This window comes from Antechinus flavipes, chromosome 1 (assembly GCF_016432865.1).
Source record: "Antechinus flavipes isolate AdamAnt ecotype Samford, QLD, Australia chromosome 1, AdamAnt_v2, whole genome shotgun sequence".
Lineage (NCBI taxonomy): Eukaryota > Metazoa > Chordata > Mammalia > Dasyuromorphia > Dasyuridae > Antechinus > Antechinus flavipes.
This window is the reverse complement of record NC_067398.1, coordinates 636,250,437-636,273,126: the sequence shown is the minus strand read 5'-3', so window position 1 is coordinate 636,273,126 and position 22,690 is coordinate 636,250,437. Positions and strand designations below refer to the sequence as shown.

At 35.0% G+C, this 22,690-nt stretch overlaps 1 protein-coding gene across 6 annotated transcripts in view; it reads left to right on the top strand.

The window, feature by feature from the left end:
• The window catches only part of FAM135B (family with sequence similarity 135 member B), a 500,817-nt gene that overhangs the window by 364,850 nt on the left and 113,277 nt on the right, over window positions 1–22,690 (top strand). For all 6 annotated transcript variants that reach the window (XM_051971132.1, XM_051971134.1, XM_051971135.1 and 3 more), the window contains 2 exons: window positions 8,599–8,772; window positions 15,506–15,632. In XM_051971132.1, coding sequence (XP_051827092.1) covers window positions 8,599–8,772; window positions 15,506–15,632 — 301 coding nt within the window. The remainder of the gene's footprint in view (window positions 1–8,598; window positions 8,773–15,505; window positions 15,633–22,690) is intronic.

The window sequence follows — 22,690 nt, the reverse complement described above, 5'->3', positions numbered from 1 at the left end:
AGTAGTCATGGAAGATATTTCATTTCATTTTATTTTATTTGTTGGGCAATTGGAGTTAAGTTACTTGTCCAGGGTCACATAGCTAGGAAGTGCTATGTGTCTGAGACCAAATTTGAATTCAAGACCTCCTGATTATAGCCTGGTGCTCTATCCACTGCACCACCTAGCTGTCCCTGGAATATCTTTTAATTCTCAGATTCTATGATTTGGTGATCCCATTACATTGTTGTCCTTTGTGTCATTGGAAGGAGTACTTATGCTGTCACAGATCCTTGAACTATTTAAATATGGAAAAAATAGTATTTCATTTTTAACTCCTAAAATACATATTTCAGAATGTTTAGTGCTTCAAGAATTTTATATATAATCACATCCATATATGGTGAAGTCTTGTTTTTTTGATTAGAAAAAAAGTGGTTAGAATCATATATCAAAAGCGCAAAATTAGGAGCATGTCTTATTTGTATTCAAAGAGAGAATCAAGCCTGATAATCTAGCCATTCATTATAGATGATTCTGATGATAAGTAAGGCTATTTATGAATGCCTTCTGTTTATCATGGTTGGTTCTTCAAATCAGATTTTAATTGTTTTTGTTTATCATTGTAATTCTCTGAAGGTCTTCTTAGTTCCATAATAATAATATTCATATTAACAATATAATAATAACTAGCATTTATTTAGTCCTTTAAGATTTCCAAGTTTTACAAATATTTTATCCTCACAATAACCCTAGGAGGCAGATTTTTTGTTTATTCTCATTTTTATAGATGAGAAAACTGAGGAAGCAGGAAGAGGTTGAATGACTGGTCTAAAACCATATAGCTAAGTGTCTGAACCTGTGTTTGTAGTTAGGGCTTCCTGATTGTAGATCCAGTGATCTGTCTACTGGGGCACCTAATTGCATTGTTACCTCATAATTTTTTTTTATCTTGCTATTATGTGTTAGTATTTGCTCCCAGAATTAGTAGTGCTGTATTGAGAATATTTCTATCTTCTACTCCTATCTAATGATTTTTCCAACAAGAGTGGATAGACAAATACATTTAATAATTTAGTATGAAGATAAACCTATATTTAGAGTCTGGATCAAAGCTGCTCTTTACTGTATTTTTGGACTGATTAAGTAACTAGAATGTTCTTTTGAAAGGACACCTAATGCATATATAGTTATGCACCTGTGAATGTTAGATCTGGAAGGAAGCATCAGAACTCAAAGTATAAAATTTAAAGGAATCTTAGAAGAAAGAAGGTGAAAATAGAGAATATATAATTAATATTCTGGAAAAGACCATGATAACATAAAACATGAGAACATAGTATAATAGAAAATAAAACAAACTCTTAGCAATGAGATTGTAGAGATTGTGCAAGGGGTTTTTAACCTGGGAACCATGAACTTCCAAGTTCCAAGTTTCAGGGAATCTGTGAATTTGGATGGAAAAAATTTGAAATTTTATTTTAATATAATTGATTTTCTTTGTATCCTGCATATTTTATTTTGTGTATTAAAAACATTATTTATAAAAGTGGTCAATAGTTTTCTTCAAAGTATCTAGAAGGCCTGTGAAACAAAGCAAAGGGTAAGAACCTTTGAGGAAAAAACACATTCTCATATATGTTATAGATGCATAAATTGATTTCAGATTGTAGAGCCAACTTTACAGTCAGAAGTTTCTAGCTGGATCACAAGGGCTTGCTAGTACTAGGGAAAAGGGATGGCCTGTAGTCAGTGAGGTTGGTAGCTTAAATGGAGAATATTTTGAGCTCTGACCTTATTCTTGAATTACATAGTCTTTTGGACCATTTGGAAGAATTGTCTAGACTACATAATGCTACAAATAGAATATGCATCCGCAATATATAGGTATTTAAGCAGAAGTCATATACCAACATGAAGATGGTATATGTCTTTCAATTCTACAACTTAACAAACACTTGAACTCAACAAACATATAAAATAAAAAATATTAAAATAAATATTAAATATCATATTAGGTAAGGTACTGTATTTTGAATTTTGCTCTAATCCTGGGATTCTATTATAGCAAATCTGGTAGAAAAATACCATGGGCATGAGGAACAGTCAAGTTGGCAAATTTATAAAACAGGTCAGATTGTGTACACAGAGGCAGCATGACATTCCATAAGGAGCAAAGGACTTGGAGTCATGCTATGTGAATTTGTATCTCTGCTCTAACCCATATAACATACCTTATTTGAACAAGTCACTCTCTAAACCTCAATTTAGTTATCTGTAGAATGCAAATGATATTTGCCTTGTTGACCTCACAAGGTAGCTGAAGGGAAACTTTGTAAATGTTAAAGCAATAAAGCAAAGTTGTTACTTTAACATTTTGATTTCTTGCATTAGGGTTTTCCTGATGGAGAATTTCCTTCTTCAGTGCCATTGATAAGCTCCCCATTATTTATAGTCTTAGTAGTAACATGGTTGTCCAGATGTGACTTGATATCAGTATATATCGCACTCATTTTGGAAAATATAACTCTAGAAATAGTGCCAAAGATGCCTCATTGATATTTCTGTCATATCATACTCTACAAAAGCCATTGACTAAGAGCAAGTATATAGCTTCAGCCAGACTGAGAGCCAAGTGATAGTCAGGGATTAATCTAATCACTTCAAATAAATAGAAATCTAGAAAGGGGAAAGAGAAAAACACAAAAATCCTTAAGTGCTGAATCAAGAGAACTTTTTATAAGACAAACACTCATCAGAAACATATAGATCCCATTGAGTTACCTTTTGATAAATGGCTTCCTCTTCTTAAGGACAAAATATTTAATAAAAATGAGAGTGGGAGGTGGTCGATGAATATATAATTAAGCAAGAGGAAGAGAAAGCAGAGGCCAGGAAGGATTATGAAGACAGGGAATTCCTCATTTCTGCAAATTAAATTGCACTGCATTCAAGAATAATGAGTCTTTAGCACATCCTGGATATAAAAAAGATTATGTTCTAAAGAATAAAATAATACTTAGGATTATTAAGGTTTTAGTACTATTGCAAGGAAAAAACACTTTTTTATTTAGATATGAAAGGGACTTCAGAGACCATTCCCTCTGGATGACAAATGGCAACCTAGGATTGCCTGAAAAATATCTTCTGAGTGAGAGAGACCTACCCTTTGTTGTAATAGCCTGCTTCTGCTCTATACACAGCCTCCCCCTCCCTCCCTCCCTCTCTCTCTCTCTCTCTCTCTCTCTCTCTCTCTCTCTCTCTCTCTCTCTCTCTCTCATATATACACATACATATTTATATCTACAATGTGTATATCTATATGTATGTATGTATGTATGCCATCATCCTTGCTGTAAATATCAGCTTTTGAGCTAATGTCTCCTAGCCTGATAGCAGAATTAGAGACCTCATTGCTCTGTGTAAACACCTGGCCCTCCATTTCCTTTTAGAATAACCCCATTATATATGTAAGACACCCCTGGTATGTCAACACCAACCAGAGAAATGTTGAAAACTTTAGGTATATGGGCTACTTGTTCATAGGAGCTTTAAATGTGACCTTCAAAAATCTTTTCCCTTCTTTCTTAGCTCGAAGATGATCTTAATAAAGGCTCTGAAGCCTCTGCTGTGTGCTTTGTGTCTCCAGCCCACCTCGTTAGACACCATTGGCATTCTTGTTGTATTGATGAATAGGATCTCAATGTATTCTCATCCTCTCCCCTCCTACAAGTCAAAGGGCTTTCCCTTGTGCATAAAATCATATATTCAATTTGGTCTACTTTTAATATCCTTGGCCTAAATGGTCTCATCTATGGAAATGTCTTGGTTCCAAAGCAGCAGCCACAGTGGATTAGGACACCATCCATCCCAATCTTAAAGCCTCCAGAAATGGGCAATTCACTAGGTCCTAAGGTAAGTCATTCCACTCTAGGACAATTCTAATTTTAAGGAATTTTCTCTTTTTTGACCCCAAATCTGTCCCAAATTTGGTGTACTTGGATCTACTTGGCCTTAGTTCTATTCCTTGGAACTACACAAGCTAAACATTCCATCCCCCCTTTTCTCATCAATTCCTTTTAAAAATGTAAAGAGAAAATATGTTCCCCAAAACTGTCCCTTATTGAGTTTGTGTTCCATACTGTCTTTTAATTGATCATGGGGCATCAGTTTTTTCACAATCCTAGTAGCCTTCCTCTGGATATGGTTGTTTCTGTTTTCCTTTCCCTTCCCTGTTCCTCCTCTTCCCTCTATTAGTCCTGCTTTTTCCTCTTCCTCTCCATTTTTTTTTCCATTTCCTTCCCTTTTGATTCCAGTTTTTCTTTGCTCCTCTAGGAACTTACCCCTTCCACAATCTAGTCTCTGTGTCTCCATTTCTAAGAGCTTTTATTTTTCTTCTTCATTTTCTTTTTGTCTGTTGACTCTTTCTTTGTTGATTGTACAAATATGTCCCTCTCTCTACCCTTAAAATCCTTCTCTTGACCTTGAGATTTCCTTAATTTATTAGCCTATAAGCATTTCTCCTTTTCACAGGTAAAAATATTAAAAAACCAATAAGTCCATTATATTTGTTGCTTCAATTTTCTCATCTCTTAATATTTTGACATCTTCCCATCTGACTTCTGACTTTATTATTCATTAAATGAATTTTTCCAAAGGTATGAATGATTCGATGACATTTCTCAATTCTCAGTCCTCATCTTTCCCAAATGCTTTTTAGTTTTTGACATTCCTCAGTATGATTTTCCTCTCGGTACTCTTTTTTTTTCCCCTTGTCTGGACTTTTATATTATCTATCTGACTGCTTTTTTTCAATCTCTTTGACTTATCATAACTCCTTCCATGTCTTAAGTATTGATGGACCACAATTTTCTGTCTCAAGTCTTCTAGTCTCCTTTTATTTGCTTAATGATATTATCCAGTTCCATATTGTACACTGTTATGCAAATTACTGCAAAATCTATATATCTAATTTCACTTCATTGCTTCAGTACAATAGATACAACTCCCTGAGTTATATCTTTACCAGCACCTTGAACACAACATAAAGAAAATTGAACCTCCAAATTACCTCTGTAAACTTACCCTTCTTTCTAAATTTCCTAGTTTTCTTAGTGTTCTTAGTTTCTCTGCCCTCATTACCCACTCCCCATTCTAGTCAAATATAACTCTGTTGATATTGTTGAAATTTGCCTTTCTCTTTTTACTTTCAATGAGGGTAGCCACATTCAGATACTTATATTATAAATATAGATACCAAAAATGATATAATTATTCTTCTGAATAGTAGGAATTTGCATTTTACCTTGGGAGACAATTTGTGGATATATGTATGCATGTATATGTGCATATGTATGTGTCTGTATATATAAACTATATGTGTGTGTGTGTGTGTGTGTGTGTGTGTATATATGTATGTATATATATATATATGTATGTGGAGAGAGAGAGAGAGAGAGAGAGAGAGAGAGAGAGAGAGAAAGAAGAGAGAATAAATAGATTTAATATTATTCAGTCATTTTAGTTGTGTCTCACTCTTTGTTAACTCATTTGAGATTTTCTTGGCGAAGATACTGGAATGGTTTGTTACTTCCTTCTAGAGTTAATTTCATTTCACATTTGAGGAAACTTAGGCAAACAGGTTTAAGTGACTTGCTCAGGGTCATACAACTAGCAAGTAAAGCCAGATTTGTACTCAGGAAAAGGAGTCTACCTGATTCTATGCCTGACACTCTATCCACTGTACAAATTTGTTTCCCACTTGTTACTTATAGTGTATATGAAATAAAAGCATATAAATAACAAAATATATCCTTAGATAACTGGTTTTTCTTTTACTTTCTTTATCCCCTCTCCCTCCTTACCTTCCTCTCCCTTCCTCCTTCTTTCTCCCCCCACCCCCGTCTCTGTCTCTGTCTCTCTCCCTTCTCTCTCTCATATATAAATATAAAATGTGTATTTTTTTCTGATTAAAATATATTAATATATTACTCCATCATTCAGAAACCTGCAGTTACTCCCTATTGTATAAATACACTGCCACAGCATTTAACATAATACAATGCAGTGCAACACCATATAATGCAATGCAATAATAATATAAAAAAAACTAAAATTGTTTTAGGCATTTAAGGTGTTATTAATCTGGCTTCTTCCTTCCCAGTCTTGTTTCATTTTCCTTCAGAACATCTAGAATAGGCAAATATTCCTGATTTCATCCTACACTGCCTCAGACCTCCACATGTTTTTAGCTCCTAACATGCCTTAAAAACTATTCACTGCATCTCTATCTAGTAAAATGATTTTTCTTGATAAAAGGCTTAGCTACTACATAAACCCTGCCCTTATGAAAGTGATTACTGCTGTCATAATATTTTCTTAGACTGTTTAGTCTGGCTTCAGTTACCTCTCCTTTACCTGTTCATTTCCTCTGTTTTATACTTATGGGTATGTGTATAATTTTCTCTTAATTACATTGTATCAAAGATAAAATTCTGAGAAACAAAATTTATGGGTATTAAAATCAAGTTATTAATTATTCTATCCAATAATCAGTAAATTGATATTCAGTGGTTTGTTTTGGCAACTAATGACAAAGGAACCTTTATCATCTTAAATGCCCACCTGTTTTCTTGAGATCACATTAGTGGGCCATCCCTGCCAAGAAAAACTGTAATGGGTAGGTATTTAGTGAGGGGCTGGGCTAAGAAGTCTCAGACCTTTATTACTTCATTATCAAGGATGGAAGATCAGTTGAAGAAGGAGAACTGATGATGAATTTTAGCAGCCAAAACTTTAGGCAAATAATACCTTTTCAGATCATGATCTCTTTGGCTGCATTTCTCCTTCATGAGCCAGGCTGCCCTAAACTCTAACTCCAGGAGATAAAAGACACATGGCATTTCTCTGTGCAGCTCTTGATCAGTTCTTTTTGGCTGTTTACAGAGCAGACAAAAGCCAGAGTTCTAGTTTTATAGGGCCCAGTCCAAAGCAAATGAGGAACAGATGCCTTGGGAAGCCAGGAGTAATTACATTATCAAGTGATTATCTTCAGAAACTATTAATAATTGTTATTAATAAATAGTAGTTAATACAAATATAATAAAATAATAGTATAAATAAAATTGAATTAATATAATAATAATTATAAACTAATTTCCTTCAATTGGAAGCTGCTTGATGGCAGAAAAATCAACATGTTAATTTTTGTTCTGAATCTCCAGTTCTTAGCAATGGGTCTTATATATTCTAAGAAGAAAATACATATTTAATGAATTTAATGAATTCAGTTGAATTTTTTCATTTTGATGATGGGGGTATAACTCCAGGAGTTATCAGATCACAAATATAAGAAGGGATTTCAGAAGCTATCTAGGTCAACCACTTTATTTTATGAATGAAGAAGGTTCAGCAGTGTTGTCCAGTCACCTAGATAAATCATTTTTTTGTGTGTCCTAAGTCATTGTCCTGTTCCACTCTTGTCTGTTCACTTAACTATGTTAACATGAAACATACTAAGTGTTTTAACACGTATATCTATCATTAATGAGATCTATTTAATTAGATTAATAAACTGGATTTTAAAAAATAGATTTATTTAATTTGAATAATCCAAATTGAATTCAACAGAATTAGTGAGAAGTACTGATGGCTATTTTAATTTGGTAGTATGTGAATTTTATAAGTTGGACAAAAATGCAAAAGGACAATTCATCCAGGAAGAGCCAATGTGATAATGGAAAGATCATTCACTAGCCTGAGAGCTAGTAATAATTGTGATAGTTCCATTTTATATAGCATTTTAAATTTTTATAATTTTCTCATTATTAAATAAAAGGTTAAAATAATATTTGTACTGTATACAGACCATGAAACAATTGATTGTGAGGTGGATTTGGCATCTAAGGACCTGAATTCAGATTCTGTGTGACTTGGACAGTGTACTACATCCCTATAAATTTCACTTTCTCATCTTAAATGAGAAGTAGACAAAAAAAAAAAAAAAGCTTCCAAGGCTCATTCATCTCTAAATCGTTGACTATACCATCCTACTTGGTTTTTTCTTTTAAACAAATTTAACATTTAACAAATAGAGTGACAATAGTGACATTTTGATTTGTACCTCAACTAGAAAATAGCTGAACCAATACCCAACCTACCCAATCTGATACTGAAGTCTGTGTTCTTTTCACTATTACATTCAAGGCTTGTAATTTCTGCTTCTGTCTCTGATACTTTCTATATGACTTTGCATAGGTCAATAATATGCTTTGGATCTCATATTCTTTTGTAAAATGAGGTAGTAGCAAGAGGTTCTCTTAAGTTTAGCTCTAAAATTCTGTGTTCTGCTTACTTCCTGTTTTAATATTATCAATTCTAAATTCCTTTCCAACTCAAACATCCTGTAATTTGATATTCTCTGTTCTATAACTCATTTAAGTTTTAGTTTTCTGTGTTCTATTGTTCTGTAGTTAAAATTTCTTCCAGTTTGATTATCCTGTGAGCTAAGGCCATGAATCAAAACAATACATGATCTGTTCTCATCCAAATAAGATTCATGTTCTTTTTTCAGTCATGTCTAAGTCTCCTGATGCTAAAATGGTTGCCCTTGCCTCCTAGGGCAAGGGATTTGGCGGCGATGCCCACCATCAGCAGCCGCACATTGGACCTCCACTTCCAGCCTCGAAAGGGCCTGCACCACTATATCCCCGTAATGTTTGACTATTTCCACCTGTCTGTGATCTCCATGACAATCCATGCCTCACTAGTGGCCCTGCAGCAACCACTGATCAGGTAAATATATCTCATCTCAGCAACAATGGATTCATATTTTGTTCTGTTTTGTAATATTCCATAGGGGCTAGGAAAGATTAGCCAGGCAACAATGGGCAGGCAAAAAAGAAATTCTGCACTGTGAAATGGGGGCAAGAAGGCCAAGGCAAAGGAATAATAAGTCTATACCATTTCCTAAGATTATCACATACTACATTAAATAATTTGTTAAAATTTTCAGCAAAGGTTTTATAAATCTAGATGATTCGTGAAGTGATAAGTTCCTTGAATGTAGTTCACAACATAACATTCTTACTCTATTTGATGTTTGCTTGTATTTTGTTTTCTTACTCATTTTCTTTCCTTTTTGATTTGATTTTTCTTGTGCACCAAGAGAATTGTATAAATAATTTACACATATTGGATTTAACATGTATTTCAAAATGTATAACATATATTGAATTGCTTGCTATCTAGGTGAGAGGGTGAGGGAAAGGAGGGGAAATTTTGAAACACAAAACTATGCAAGGGTCAATGTTGAAAAATGATCTGTGCATGTGTTTTGAAAATAAAAAGCTTTAATAAAAAATGATAAATTCCCTCTTGCTGATGATCTTCAATTAAACTAAATAATAATTCATTGAAAATGATCTGTAGCAGACTGAATTTGCTACATTGCTTAGAAACCCAGATGTAGGTTAGATTTCACACTTTCCCCAGAATTCCCCTGTATCTTTTTTTTCCACAGAGAGGCTGATTTTAGTTTAATATAAGACAAATTTGTTAACAGAGTTGCCCCTATATCCTTAATGGGATTATGGTGTCTGGACTTTGCTAATGCATCATTCTCCATTGATATTGTTCCCTCCCTTGTAGGGAATAGTCTCCAATCCCTTGGTTGCATTTAGCTACTAATACTAATACTAATACTAATAGCCAAATTTACTTTTACAAAGAAATATTTACAAAAGTATCTAAAAAGGTAATCATGGATATTTAAGCTTACTTTCCCAACAAGATGAGAGCTTAATTTTCTTTCTTTTTTTTTAATAACTTTTTATTGACAGAACCCATGCGAGGGTAATTTTTTACAGCATTATCCTTTGCACTCACTTCTGTTCCAATTTTTCCCCTCCCTCCCTCCACCTTCTCCCCCAGATGGCAAGCAGTCTTTTACATGTTGAATAGGTTACAGTATATCCTAGATACAATCTATGTGTGCAGAACTGAACAGTTCTTTTATTGCACAGGGAGAATTGGATTCAGAAGGTATAAATAACCCGGGAAGAAAAACAAAAATGCAAGCAGTTTCCACTCATTTCCCAGTGTTCTTTCTTTGGGTGTAGCTGCTTCTGTCCATTCTTGATCAATTGAAACTGAGTTAGGTCTCTTTATCGAAGAGATCCACTTCCATCAGAATACATCCTCAAACAGTGTCGTTGTTGAGATATATAATGATCTCCTGGTTCTGCTCATTTCGCTTAGCATCAGTTCATGTAAGTCTCGCCAGTCCTCTCTGTATTCATCCCGCTGGTCATTCCTTACAGAACAATAATATTCCATAACGTTCATATACCACAATTTACTCAACCATTCTCCAATTGATGGGAATCCATTCATTTTCCAGCTTCTAGCCACTACAAACAGGGCTGCCACAAACATTTTGGCACATACAGGTCCCTTTCCCTTCTTTAGTATCTCTTTGGGGTATAAGCCCAGTAGAAACACTGCTGGATCAAAGGGTATGCACAGTTTGATAACTTTTTAAGCATAGTTCCAAATTGGAGAGCTTAATTTTCCTCTCATATTACACTACCTCTATCTCTGGAGAAGATAGATTAAGTTCATAATTTAATTCGGTTTCTACAGATCTCAGTACAAGTTCCAAGTTCCACCTCTCTCCCCTCACATATACATTCAGGCTCATGTCTCAAGCATTCTGGATTCTCAGGGCTTCCATGATAGGCTGACTAGTTATCTCAACTCAACTGTAATTATGGTTCCAAGGTTTTAGTGACTGGACCTTCTGGGTTTCATGAGAAGTACCTCTGGCCCCTAAAACTACAGGAAAAAAACACAAAATAGAAACTGGCAACAGGCAATCACAACTTCATGAAACTTATGTGAAAACTGGGTTTATTCCAAAAGAAATAAATTTACATTTGCAACCCCAAATTCACAGTCCCTACAGAAAGTTGCCTCTTTATGACAGTACAACAAATTAAGGAGAAAGAAATTCAATTTTCTACCTAAAAAAAGTGTGTGGTATGGAAGGGGGAAAGATGCAGTAAAGATGGGGAAAGGTGAAGAGGAGAGGAGTAGGATGATGGTAAAAGCTGCATTCTTTCCCTTTGGAAACTCGCTAGACCATGAAAATATGATGGTCTGCTTATTTACCAAGGTCCCAGTTGCACAAACAATTTCTCAGACTATTTCAGACTGCCTGGTGCTTGTCTCAACTCCCAAAGACGCACAGTGAGTCCAGTTTGGGATGCAAATGACACATTATTATGTCAGCTCGAGATGGAGAGATGGATATGGAGGGCCCTTCAGGGCCTTCGGTATACTTTTGCATGTTTCTGGAAAATATGGTAACTCAAAAAGACAATTTCAGGAGATCCCTTAACATTCATTAACAAAGCAAACAGACCTAATTTTTGGAACCAGGGTTAGAGGGAAAAGGGGGAGAGAAATTCTTCCCTCCCTAATAAGTCCAGTTCATGTTCTCTGTATTGTAACATTTTCAATAGCAGAAAGATTGGTGAAGAGGAACTGATAGAAAGGGAAGAAGCTCAGGGTCCCCAGTATTAAAAATAATTATTTTCTCAAAGGAGGCTGCTACCCTCCACATAGTAAACCATGCAGAGACTTCCATTTTAGATGATCTGAGTGTGCTCAAACAAGCCCAGGTTAGCTTCAAGTACTTACTGAAATATAATTATAATAATTTTAACCACAAAACAACATAAATAGCAATTTAAGGTTTGCAAATTACTTTTGCATATGTTATCTTGTTTGATTTTTATAACAAACCTATGAAGAATATGAAAGACTCATTTTAAAGATAATTAAATTGAATGTGAGAGTTTATGAAATGCCAAAGTTCCCCTAGCTAGCACATGTCTGAGGCAGAATTTGAACTTGTCTCTGTGGTGCTTTCTCTGAGGTATCTTCCTCAGAATCTTTCATTCATCAAAGATGAATCTGTCATCAAAATTTAATCTGTGAGGAAACTAAATCCAGATTCACCTACTCAAGGTCAAGTTTTGAGATAATATTCCTTCAGATGAAGATGATTTAAAATGGGAGACTTTTGTGGGATGGTAAGCTCCATGAGGATTGAGATTCTCTCATTCTTTGGACCTATATCTCCAGCACAGGTTCTGTTAAATAAGAGAACTTAATAAATGTTTGTTGGTTGATAAATTTACTGATATAAATCACCTAATCCACATTTAAAACAGTCTGAAGTGAGGAGTCTCCTTCCTTCACTGATTGGGATTGGATGACCACTTGGAGAATATGAAGATTTGTGTTTATGGTAGGAAACAGACAACAAAATCCCCGAGGATTCTCAGAAACTCTGAGAGACTGTGTCTGCATTATTGTGACTTTCTTCCCTGAAACTCTCAACCTATGTAAACAACTTGAACACAGTGTGATAAGTGGTATTAAAAATTACAGTTTTTGAATGTCTTTTTATTGGTCATTAAATAGCGTCAAATACCTTCAGCTAAAATAGTAGCTGTTCCCATCTAGGTGGGAATAGATAAAAGTATTGGATCTGACTAAAAATCCTTCCCTGGACACATAATAATTGTGTAATCCTAAATACCCCAGTCTCTATGATCCTCCATTTCCTCTTCTATAAATTGGAATATTAATAGCACCTATCTTATAGGATTATGGTGGTGATCAAATATTTTCATATATGTTTTAGTCCAGTCACTAAAACTTTATTATAAATGTTAACTATTGTTATTAAAATGAATAAAATAATATGGACATTTTTCTGTATCTCATTTTCCTCTTTAAAAGGAGAGAGCAATTAGTAGGCCTCTAAGATCCTTATCAAAGACAGACAGATTTGTTGCACAGTGGTTAGAGTCCCAGGTCTAAAGTCATAAGACCTGAGATCAAATCCTGCTTCAGATACTTACTAGTTGTGTGTCTATCTTGGTCACATTATTTATTTCTGTTTGCCTAATCTTCCTCATCTGTAAAGTGAACTGGAAAAAAATGGCAAATCATTCTAGTATCTTTGAAAATCCAAAGTGGGGTTATGAAACATAAGTAATCACTGAAATGATTGAACATCAACAAAAATCATATACAGCTCATACGTTCTAGAAAATGACAGTTTTATGTTCTGCTTTTTCTATTATTCCTTTTCATTATAGCCATTGACACATACACAAAAATCAGATGATATAGTGAAACTGTGTGATAGAAAATCATGCAAGATTGATTCTGATTCTAATTGATATCAATTTGTGTCACAATTGGCAGCTTAGACTCTCTAAGTCTTAGTTCCTTTATCTGTCAGATAAGAATAGGATTGCTTATACAATCTCTGATTCCTAGTTTTTTTTTTTTTTTCTGATTTCTTTTAGGATTTATCTAAAAACTTATCTTTTATAGATCTTTCCAAGTCTCTTTCTCATATCCTCTAGTTGCAAATAAATGCCTTCCCATCTCAGACTGACTTCCCCCTATTCTGTATATATCTCATAAGCATGTATGTATGTATGTACGTAGAATGAGTACTACTTGAAGATAAAGTAGTATCTTTCCCTTTTTAGAATGCCTAGCACTTAGCATCATGCCTGGCACATATTAAGTCCTTATTAAATACTTATTGACTGACTAAGTGACCTTGTATATTCCTAAGGATTTCATGGTATCACATTTTGTTTTAAGAAGACTCTTCTAGGATTTTATTTGTTCTAAAACCTCTTCTCAATGATTATATATAGAGTAGTTATAATACCTATTTTTTCTCAAAATGTTACTATCTCTTTAGTCACTTTCCAGAGGGGGAAAAAGTTTCTATTCCATTTGCCAAATTTATCCTTTTCCCTTCCCCAGAAGCCTATTTTTTGGTTCTAGAAGACACTTAAACTAGGTATACAAAATTGGCATTCAAACACAAAATGGGAAAGAATTTTGATAATAGTCTAATGAGAATTTAAAATTTTGAAATATTCTGAGGAAAATTGAGAATTTTGGTTGAAGGCTTAACTTTCCCTGTCATGAAGAGTTCTTAAATTTGCATCCTTCCACCTTTCTAGTATTTTTGAGGTCATAAATCATTTTTTCCCTCCCTCCTTTCCTTCCTCTTCCTCTCTACTCTCTCCTATCTTTTCCCCTTTTCTCTAATGTCTTTCCCCATTTTTCTCTTCTCACCTTCCTTTCCCTTTTCTCTCTCCCATACCTCTTATCTTTCTCCCTTCTCTTCCTTCTCCTCTTTTTCCTCTTGTATTCTCCTCCTCCTCCTCCTCTTCTCATATGTGAAATCACCCCCATCCTCCAAAACTTCAGGCTGTTTCCATTGCATTATTGTATGAAGAAACTGGATTTTTTTCTTCTTAATACATTTTAAGAATCTTTCAAGTAAGGTAGAATCTAGAATAAAATCAATATTTAAAAAAAATCTTAATGACTCATAAAATGCAATGACCTTCTCAGTATTCATTCAATACCTAGCTCCAGCAGAGTGTTGGAAATTAAAGCATGTTGTTGGGCACCAAGCATCACAAGTTTCACACTTGTTATGACCATTAGATATTTTCTTGTTGTCTACCAGCTTGTTGTTTTCAAAGCATGCTCATATCATCAATTCATTTAATGATTTCACCAATTTTATGAGGTAGTTAGGGGAGGTTTTTTTTTTGCCCTCATATTACAATGAATGGGGAAGTTAAAGAACTTCCCCTGTGTAACCCAGCAAGCTACAGCATAGGATTCAGAACACTTGACTACCAATTATCTATCTCCCAGAATCCTTTATAGTTTTTCACTTATTCCAGAATAATTAGTAGAAAAATTTGACTTAAATCTAGGCCATATAGAAATTATTGTAATTTATTTTTTCATTTACTTATCTATCCATCCATCTGTCTAATCTATATATGTTTATCTGTCTCTCTATCACTTATCTAATCTATCGCTTTAATCTGTCTGCTTGTCTTATCTATTTACTTAATTAGCTTGTTAGATAGCTAGCTCTATGAAAGACTCTGGTATATACTGAATTCTTAATGTATTTTTAAAGAATGCTGGTATATTTGAAAGAATACTGGACTCAGAGTCATAAAAACTGGATTTGAATCTCTGTTCTGCTCCTTTCTCTCTGTATGACACACGAGAGGGTCACTTCATATCCAAACTTAAATGTTCTATTATTTAAAAGTGGGTGAATGATCTGAAAAATATTTAGGATTATAGGATGATAGAACTAGAATCGAAAAAGATCTCTGAGTTCATGTCCTTATATAACAGATGAGCAAATTAAGGCTTAAGGACATCAAATCATAATTTGCTTACTATGTTCACTTAGGCAGCAAACGAGGGAAAATTAGAACATTGTAGAGCTAGTATGTTTTTAAGTTTATCATATCAATAAATATCTTAGCGATATTTTTATGCCAAGTGATTAGTAAACTTTACAATTTATTTTTATTATTATTTGTAAGATTTTGATTTCTAATAAGAATTTTTTCTTAATTTTTCTTCTCAATGTTTTCCATTTTAGCTTTACACGCCCAGGGAAAGGATCGTGGCTGGGTAAGGGCAGCGCAGAGTCAGGTTCGGAACAGTCCAGTATGTCCTTAGAAAGCCTTGTCTTTGGAGCTGGTTACTGCAAACCTTCTTTCTCAGAGGTAAAGTCTAAGGTCCATGTGAAACTTGACTATTCAAGTTGTACCTGACCATGAACCAATTCTTCCTTTCCCAACATGATTTATTTTCTGATTTCTGTTCTAAGGACTGCCCTGATGGAATCATCTTCTTCTGGAATGAATCCCATAAAAGGAGGATTGTGAGATCATGACTACTTATTATCTTAGAATGTCATCTAGTCCAATCCTATTCCTCCTCACCAAGTCTCCTCCACCCCCCATCCTTTCACAATGAAAGCAATGAGACCCAGAGAAGAAGGAACTTCCCTAAAATCATACAAATGTAATCTTTATATAAGGGATTCAAATTTAGTTTTTCCAGCTCTCAAACCAGAATTCTTCCCACTATACCACACTATCTTCTATATATCATCTAAGAGGCAATTTCAAGCTCATATCATATTATTCATTACCTACCATATGCAGTGTAGTGTAGGAGATATCAACTTGAATAAGCTTGTCCTCAATGAGCTTACAGAACATTTGTGGAAGATAGCATGACTGAAGAGGTATTTTGGAATAATACCTACAAAAGTAGCCTTGAAGCCCAGGAGAGCTGGATTCAAGCCCTTCTTCTGACACACCCTGCCTATGTAATACTAGACAAGTCACTGAATTTCTCTAAGATTATAAGCTACAGAACAGCCAGAGACCTGTGTTTGTACAGGGAAATTATTCATTTGGAAGTTTCCTATATTATTGAAATTATAGATTCAATATTTATTCCTATGTCACTGTCATTATATCAATATCTGAGATACAAAATGAAATATTATTAGTGTCTGAGAGATACATATTAGTTCCTAAGAAAGGTAATTTCCAAATTGAGAAATCAGGGAAAACTTTGTAAAGGATGGCTGGGACCATGATATGATAGAAGCACTTTTAAAACAGGAATCATATAACTAGAGTTCAAATAACTTTCCTGCTTGTTATCCTAATGTGATGGACAAATAACTTTCTGGAACTCAATTTCCCTGTCAGCAAAATGAAAAGTTCAGATTATGTAACCTCTGAAACCCTCTCTAGATATGAATTCTATAATCCCATAATTTCCCTAGGCAGTGATAGATGGGGAAGATACTCCCCTTATAGTAAATGGTTTAAGCAAAGACTTAGAGTTAGAAAATTGTCCAATAGGGCATGGGTAATAGTGACTGTTACAGATTAACCAGGGAGTTGAATGTTTCACAATAATCTTCAGAAATAAGGCTAGGGACTGGTAGGTGGCACAGGTGGTACAGTAAAGAGCCTGTACCAGAAGGACATGAGTTCCCATTTGGCCTCAAATATGCACTAGTATGTGACCCTGGGCAAATCACTTAATCCTAATTGCTTCTAGAGGAAGGGAAGTTGGAAGGAAGGAAGGAAGGAAGGAAGGAAGGAAGGAAGGAAGGAAGGAAGGAAGGAAGGAAGGAAGGAAGGAAGGAAGGAAGGAAGGAAGGAAGGAAGGAAGGAAGGAAGGAAGGAAGGAAGGAAGGAAGGAAGGAAGGGGAAGGAAGGAAGGAAGGAAGGAAGGAAGGAAGGAAGGAAGGAAGGAAGGAAGAAAGGAAGGAAGGAAGGAAGAAAGAAGAAAGAGAAAGCAAAAGAAGGGAGGAAAAAAGAAAGAAAGAAGGAAGGAAGAAAGGAAGGAAAGAAGGAAGAAGATAGAGAGGGAAGAATGAAGGGAGGGAGGGAAGAAATAATGGAAAAAAGGAAAAGTAGAAGGAAGAATGAAAAGAATGAAGGATAGATGGAAAGATGAAAGGAAGAAAAGAGGGAAGGGAGTAAGTAGAGATATAAGGAAGGGAGTAAGTAGAGAGAGAAGAAAGGAAAGGAGAAAAGAAGGAAGGAAGGAAGGAAAAAAAGGTAGGGGAGAGAGGAAGGAATAAAGGGAGGAAGGATGCTGAAAATTAGGGTGAAAGCTGATTGGTGAGTGCCTTGAGTTATAAGAAATCATTGACAGTTTTTGACCAAGGAGAGGATCTGATGAATTCTGTTCACTAAAATTAATCTGACTTTTTATGAATTATATACGAGAGAGAGAGATTTGATGAATGGAACCTGTAATATGAGTATTACAAACAAACAAGCAAAAAAAATTAGGGCCACCAATCACATATGATAGAACTTTTTCTCCACCCCTACCATCTTATAGATCTAGAAACACTGATCTCAAGACATTACATGATGTACTCAAAGTCACACAGATACTGTCAGAAGTGGGATATGACCCTATGCCCTTTGAATTCAGAGTCAATGATCTTCCCACTGTACTATGTTATCTCCTAGTCTGGGGTAAAAAGATAGGAGGTTTTGGAATAGAATTATGTGACAATATTAGGGAGGAGAGTGAGGAATAAGGAAATGAAGCAGACTCAATTTTAATTTGGATTATATATATATATATATATATATATATATATATATATATATATATATATATATATATAATAGAGTATGAATATGTAGATAATTCTGTTTTTCACAACCTTGCCCTTGGACTTGAACTGTGAACTTTATAAAGGATGCATTAGTAGCCAGTATTTTAATAATACTATGCAAGATTTTTATGGGTCTAAGGAGTGACCCACTCCCCCCTTCCCCCAAAGGTGGAAATGTTCTGCTTTCCCTCATGAACACAGTGAACTCCTTCTTGATCTATAGGGAACATCTTGTAATGTGCTGCTTAACCATTGAATCATCCCTCCCTGACTTCATTTCCCAGCATGCAGGGACTTCATTTCCAAAGCTGCAGGGGGTCTGAGCGCCTCTTGGTATAAACTCCTAGCTCCACCATTAGCGTTAATGGGAAAAACACAGGGAACATGCAACTACTGCACACTCAAAGGACCTCATTGAGAAGAGGTCATTTTGGGCCTTTCAAAGAAAGAGATTTCCATTGGAAATTGGGCAATAGAGCACAGTGGAAGGAGAAAATGATCTGGAGTAAGGAAAAAAGCTATTTTCCAATCCTAATGATCATCTCTTATAACTTTGGGCAAAGATGTTATTAAAAATCCTGTATTTCAGGGTCAGCTAGTTGGTATAGTGTATAGAGAACCACATGTGAAGTCAGAAGGACCTGAGTTCAAATCTGGTTTCAGACACTTAATATATCCTGGCTGTGTGATCCTGGGCAAGTCACTTAACCCTAATTGCCACAGCAAAATATATATATTCATTTGTTTATTTGTAAACTAAAGATGATCATTGTGTGATCCAATCCATAGAGTTGCTATAAAAGGGTAGCAGTTTGCATGTTCAAAAATTACTATCTACATGTGACTTAGTAGTAGTATAATTGAATTCTTCCTCTGATGCCTTGGTTTCTTAAATGTCAGAATCAAATTCTAGTAGGCCATACCAAACTAGAAAGGTTTTGGTATGGTGCTTTTTAGTTAAATGATATAGAAGCATAGATTTAAAGCAAAAAGGAATCTTAGAGATCTCTGAGTCCAAATATTTCACTTTGCTGATGAGAAAAGTGTGGATAAGAGTATTGAAGTGACTTGTCAGGAGCCAGATAGCTAGTAAGTATAATGGCAGGATTTGAATCCATATCTCTCTGAGTCCACATCCAGGATTCTAACAGTACCATGATGTCTCTATAGAGGCAACCTAGTTAAGTTTAGAGAAGCTCATCGAGGCTGGACAGAAAATGGTATATTACCTGAATGTAAAAACTTTTAGGGACTATTGATTTATAGAGAGACCCACAATCATAGATAGAACCAAAAATCTGGTATGAATGAAAGGTTCCTCAGAGGTCATTGAGTTCAATCATTTCTTTTACAGAAGGGGTAACTGAGGCTCAGAGAAATTATATGGCTGGAGAAAATGTCACTTAAGTAATAACTATCAAGAATTAGATTTTATTCCATGTTTTTGGCTCTAGAATTAGTGTTCTTTCCATCAAAATCCATTATCTTTTATAGGGAATGATAGGTAATGGAGTGTCCAAATTGAAGAAATCAGGAACTCTTGACAAAGTGAAAAATATGTTGTGGTTATTAATTATGAAAACAAACTGCTGAAGGCAATAGAAATGCAAAAAAATTGCTTTTTAGGTCCATTTACTAATTCCAATGATTCACTGTTGGTTGTTTATTATATGTATACAAAGTTAAACAAAATAATATCACTATGTTAGTATAAAGTTAGTGTGTCCAATTGTGGCTGACAGACCAATATAAGTTCTGCCACAAGTGGACACCAATAGACATATTCACATTGGATAGCTTCTCTAATATTGCACATTTCATGTTATCTTTTTCTGAACTAATTCAATCTGCTTTGCTCATAGAGCACAGCACTTTCTCTGATAATGGCATACCATGCTGGGTCGTCCTGTAGCAGGGTCTCCCAAATGATTATAAAAGTATTTAAGAAAGACTTTTAAAATGTCCTTGTATTACTTTTTCTGACCATCTTGTGAGTGCTTGCCCTGTGTGAGTCCTTCAGAAAACAGACTTTTTGGCAAGTGTTTTTTGGGCAGTCTACCAATGTGGCCAGCCTAATGGAGTTGTGCTCTTTGCAGTAGATTTGGAATGCTTGGCAGTTTAGGACCTTAGTGTCCAGGAGATCTTCAGAAGCTTCCTAAGTCAGTTCAAATGGAAGTGATTCAGTTTCCTGCCGTGGTGCTGGTAGAATGTCCAAATTACACTGGAGAACAACAATGAGGTCAGAACAACAGCTCTGTAGCAAGTCTAATATCTCTCCTCTTCCACACTTTTCTTTTGAGCCTCCAAACACTGAGCTCTGACAATATGGCTGTCAACCTCTCAATTATTAGTTTATCAATGTGGACATTCCTTGAAAACATACTGCCAAGGTAAGTGAATCCATCCACAGCATTCAAAACTTTGCTATTTGCTATAACTGATGGTTCTACATATGGATGGTGTGCTGATGGTTAATGGGAGGACCTGTGTTTTCTTGGTATTAATTGTTAAGATAGCAGAAATCAGCAGAGAATCGATCCATACTTTGTCACATCTCAGCTTTAAGGCTCCATTGAATGAGTGTACTGTCATCTGCAAACAAACAAATCAGGCACCAATACTCTCTCCACTTTAGTGTTGGCTGTAGCCTTTTCAAGTTGGAGAATTTGCCATCAGTGTGGTAGTTAACTTTGATGCCATCTTTGTCCTCTTAGAAGGCATGGTTGCAAACAATATGCTAAAAAGCATAAGAGTAAGCACACAGCCTTGTTTTACTCCATTGCTGACTGAGAAAAGGAGTATTTACCCCAAGCTTGTGAAGAAGTGATTCACTGTAGTGTGGAAGCTTCTGAGTCAATAGAATATATAAGCATTTGCAGTTTTTACCACACTGAGTTCAAGCCCTCTTAACCTTTATTATAGACCCTTGGGTAGTTTGGTCAAGTTTATGAACCCCTTCTCTTAATATTGTTTTGTTTTTTTTTAATTCACAAATGAATTAAATATTAAATTTTAGTTAGAAATTGAAGAAGATAAAGCTGTATTTTTTTTCCATCTGAGGATATGAAATCCAACTGTAAGCTTGGGTATCCGTGGATTCTAGATTAACAATCCCTGGCTTACACTATAGGCAAAAAGTCATGGTGTGTGTGTGTGTGTGTGTGTGTGTGTGTGTGTGTGTGTGTGTGTGTGACTAACCTAGGTAATCACCTAGAAGGTGGGAAGGTTTCTCAGCAGGGGATCAGGTACCAGATGAGAAATTTACTTAACCGTAAAAATGCTCATCTGTGGACTAAACTGTGGACTGAGTAATTTTATATAAAAATAAAATATTTAAAATATTCAAATAAATAAAATTGGGATTATTTTCTAAGTGAAATCTAATAAGACCAAGTTTTATATTTTCAACACATATAAGTCATTTAATCATTCTCTCTTCCATGCACATAGACTTCAAATCCTAACCTAGTATCTCCAAAAATTTTTACCACTGATCTCAAGAGGAACCAGTTAAGATCGATAGTGTGGTGAGTGAAGATAACATGAAGAAATGGGAATGAAAGAATGCATAGGAGTTATTAACTAAAGAGTCCTCCAGAGGCCGATCCAGTCTTTCTGGAGAGTAAAGAAATGAGGTGATGTATCCTGTGCATTGATTTCATGGAGACTTCTGTCCAGGTCTACATTTCAAGGAGTTCAATTTTAGAATTCAAAGAGAAAGATGAATAGTGCTGTTATCTCCATCTCTAGTCAACCTAATGGAGGTCCAAATCTAAACTCATTATGTTTTCCCCAAACCTTCTATTCTTTTAAACTTTCCTATTATGTTTTCTGTGTATACATGTGTATGTGTATACATATACATATATGTATATATGTATATGTATACACACACATACATATATATAGTTTGTACATAGTTTTTTTTTAACATATTTTCCTGTACTCCTATTTCTATCAGAGCAATTGATATTTATTTTCTCTTTTTTGCATCCTCAGTGTTTATTATGGTCTCTGACATGTACTAAACAATAAATGTTAGTTGACTGGTGTATTGAAAATAGCTGCCTATTTCATGGTGCATAGATCAGCTGTCTTGACTTCTTAAAGGCGTAATAATAGAGTTTGAATATTGGTATAAATCTAAGGGAAGATTAGGAATGTGTTTTTGGCTGATTAGGGCAAACCCAGCAGGTGTGCATCTCTCCATGTTCTACTGGAGATCTGTCTTTGTTAAATAGTGATTAGAGAAGTTGTAATGTCTGTGTTCTGTAGGTCTGAGTTGGTATTGCCATGGCTAAGGAGCTAGTGCAGGAAAGGAAAGAGACTTTGATGAAAAAATATGTTTAAGTTCAAGGCTTTCTATATCTCTGAAATATTTTCTCTAATTTCTTCTCCTCCTTTAGGATATGTCAGTATTTTGAAAAGAAGTGAAACTAGACTAGACTAAGAAGGACTTTTTCTAGGAAGATGGAATCCAGGGAGAGATTGAATGAATGGATGCTTAATGATAAAATATTTGTTTAATGTGAACTATGTGCCAGCTTCAAGGTTAAGTGCTTTTGATGCAATACAAATAGGACAGCTCCTTTCCTAAAGAATTTTACATTGCAATAG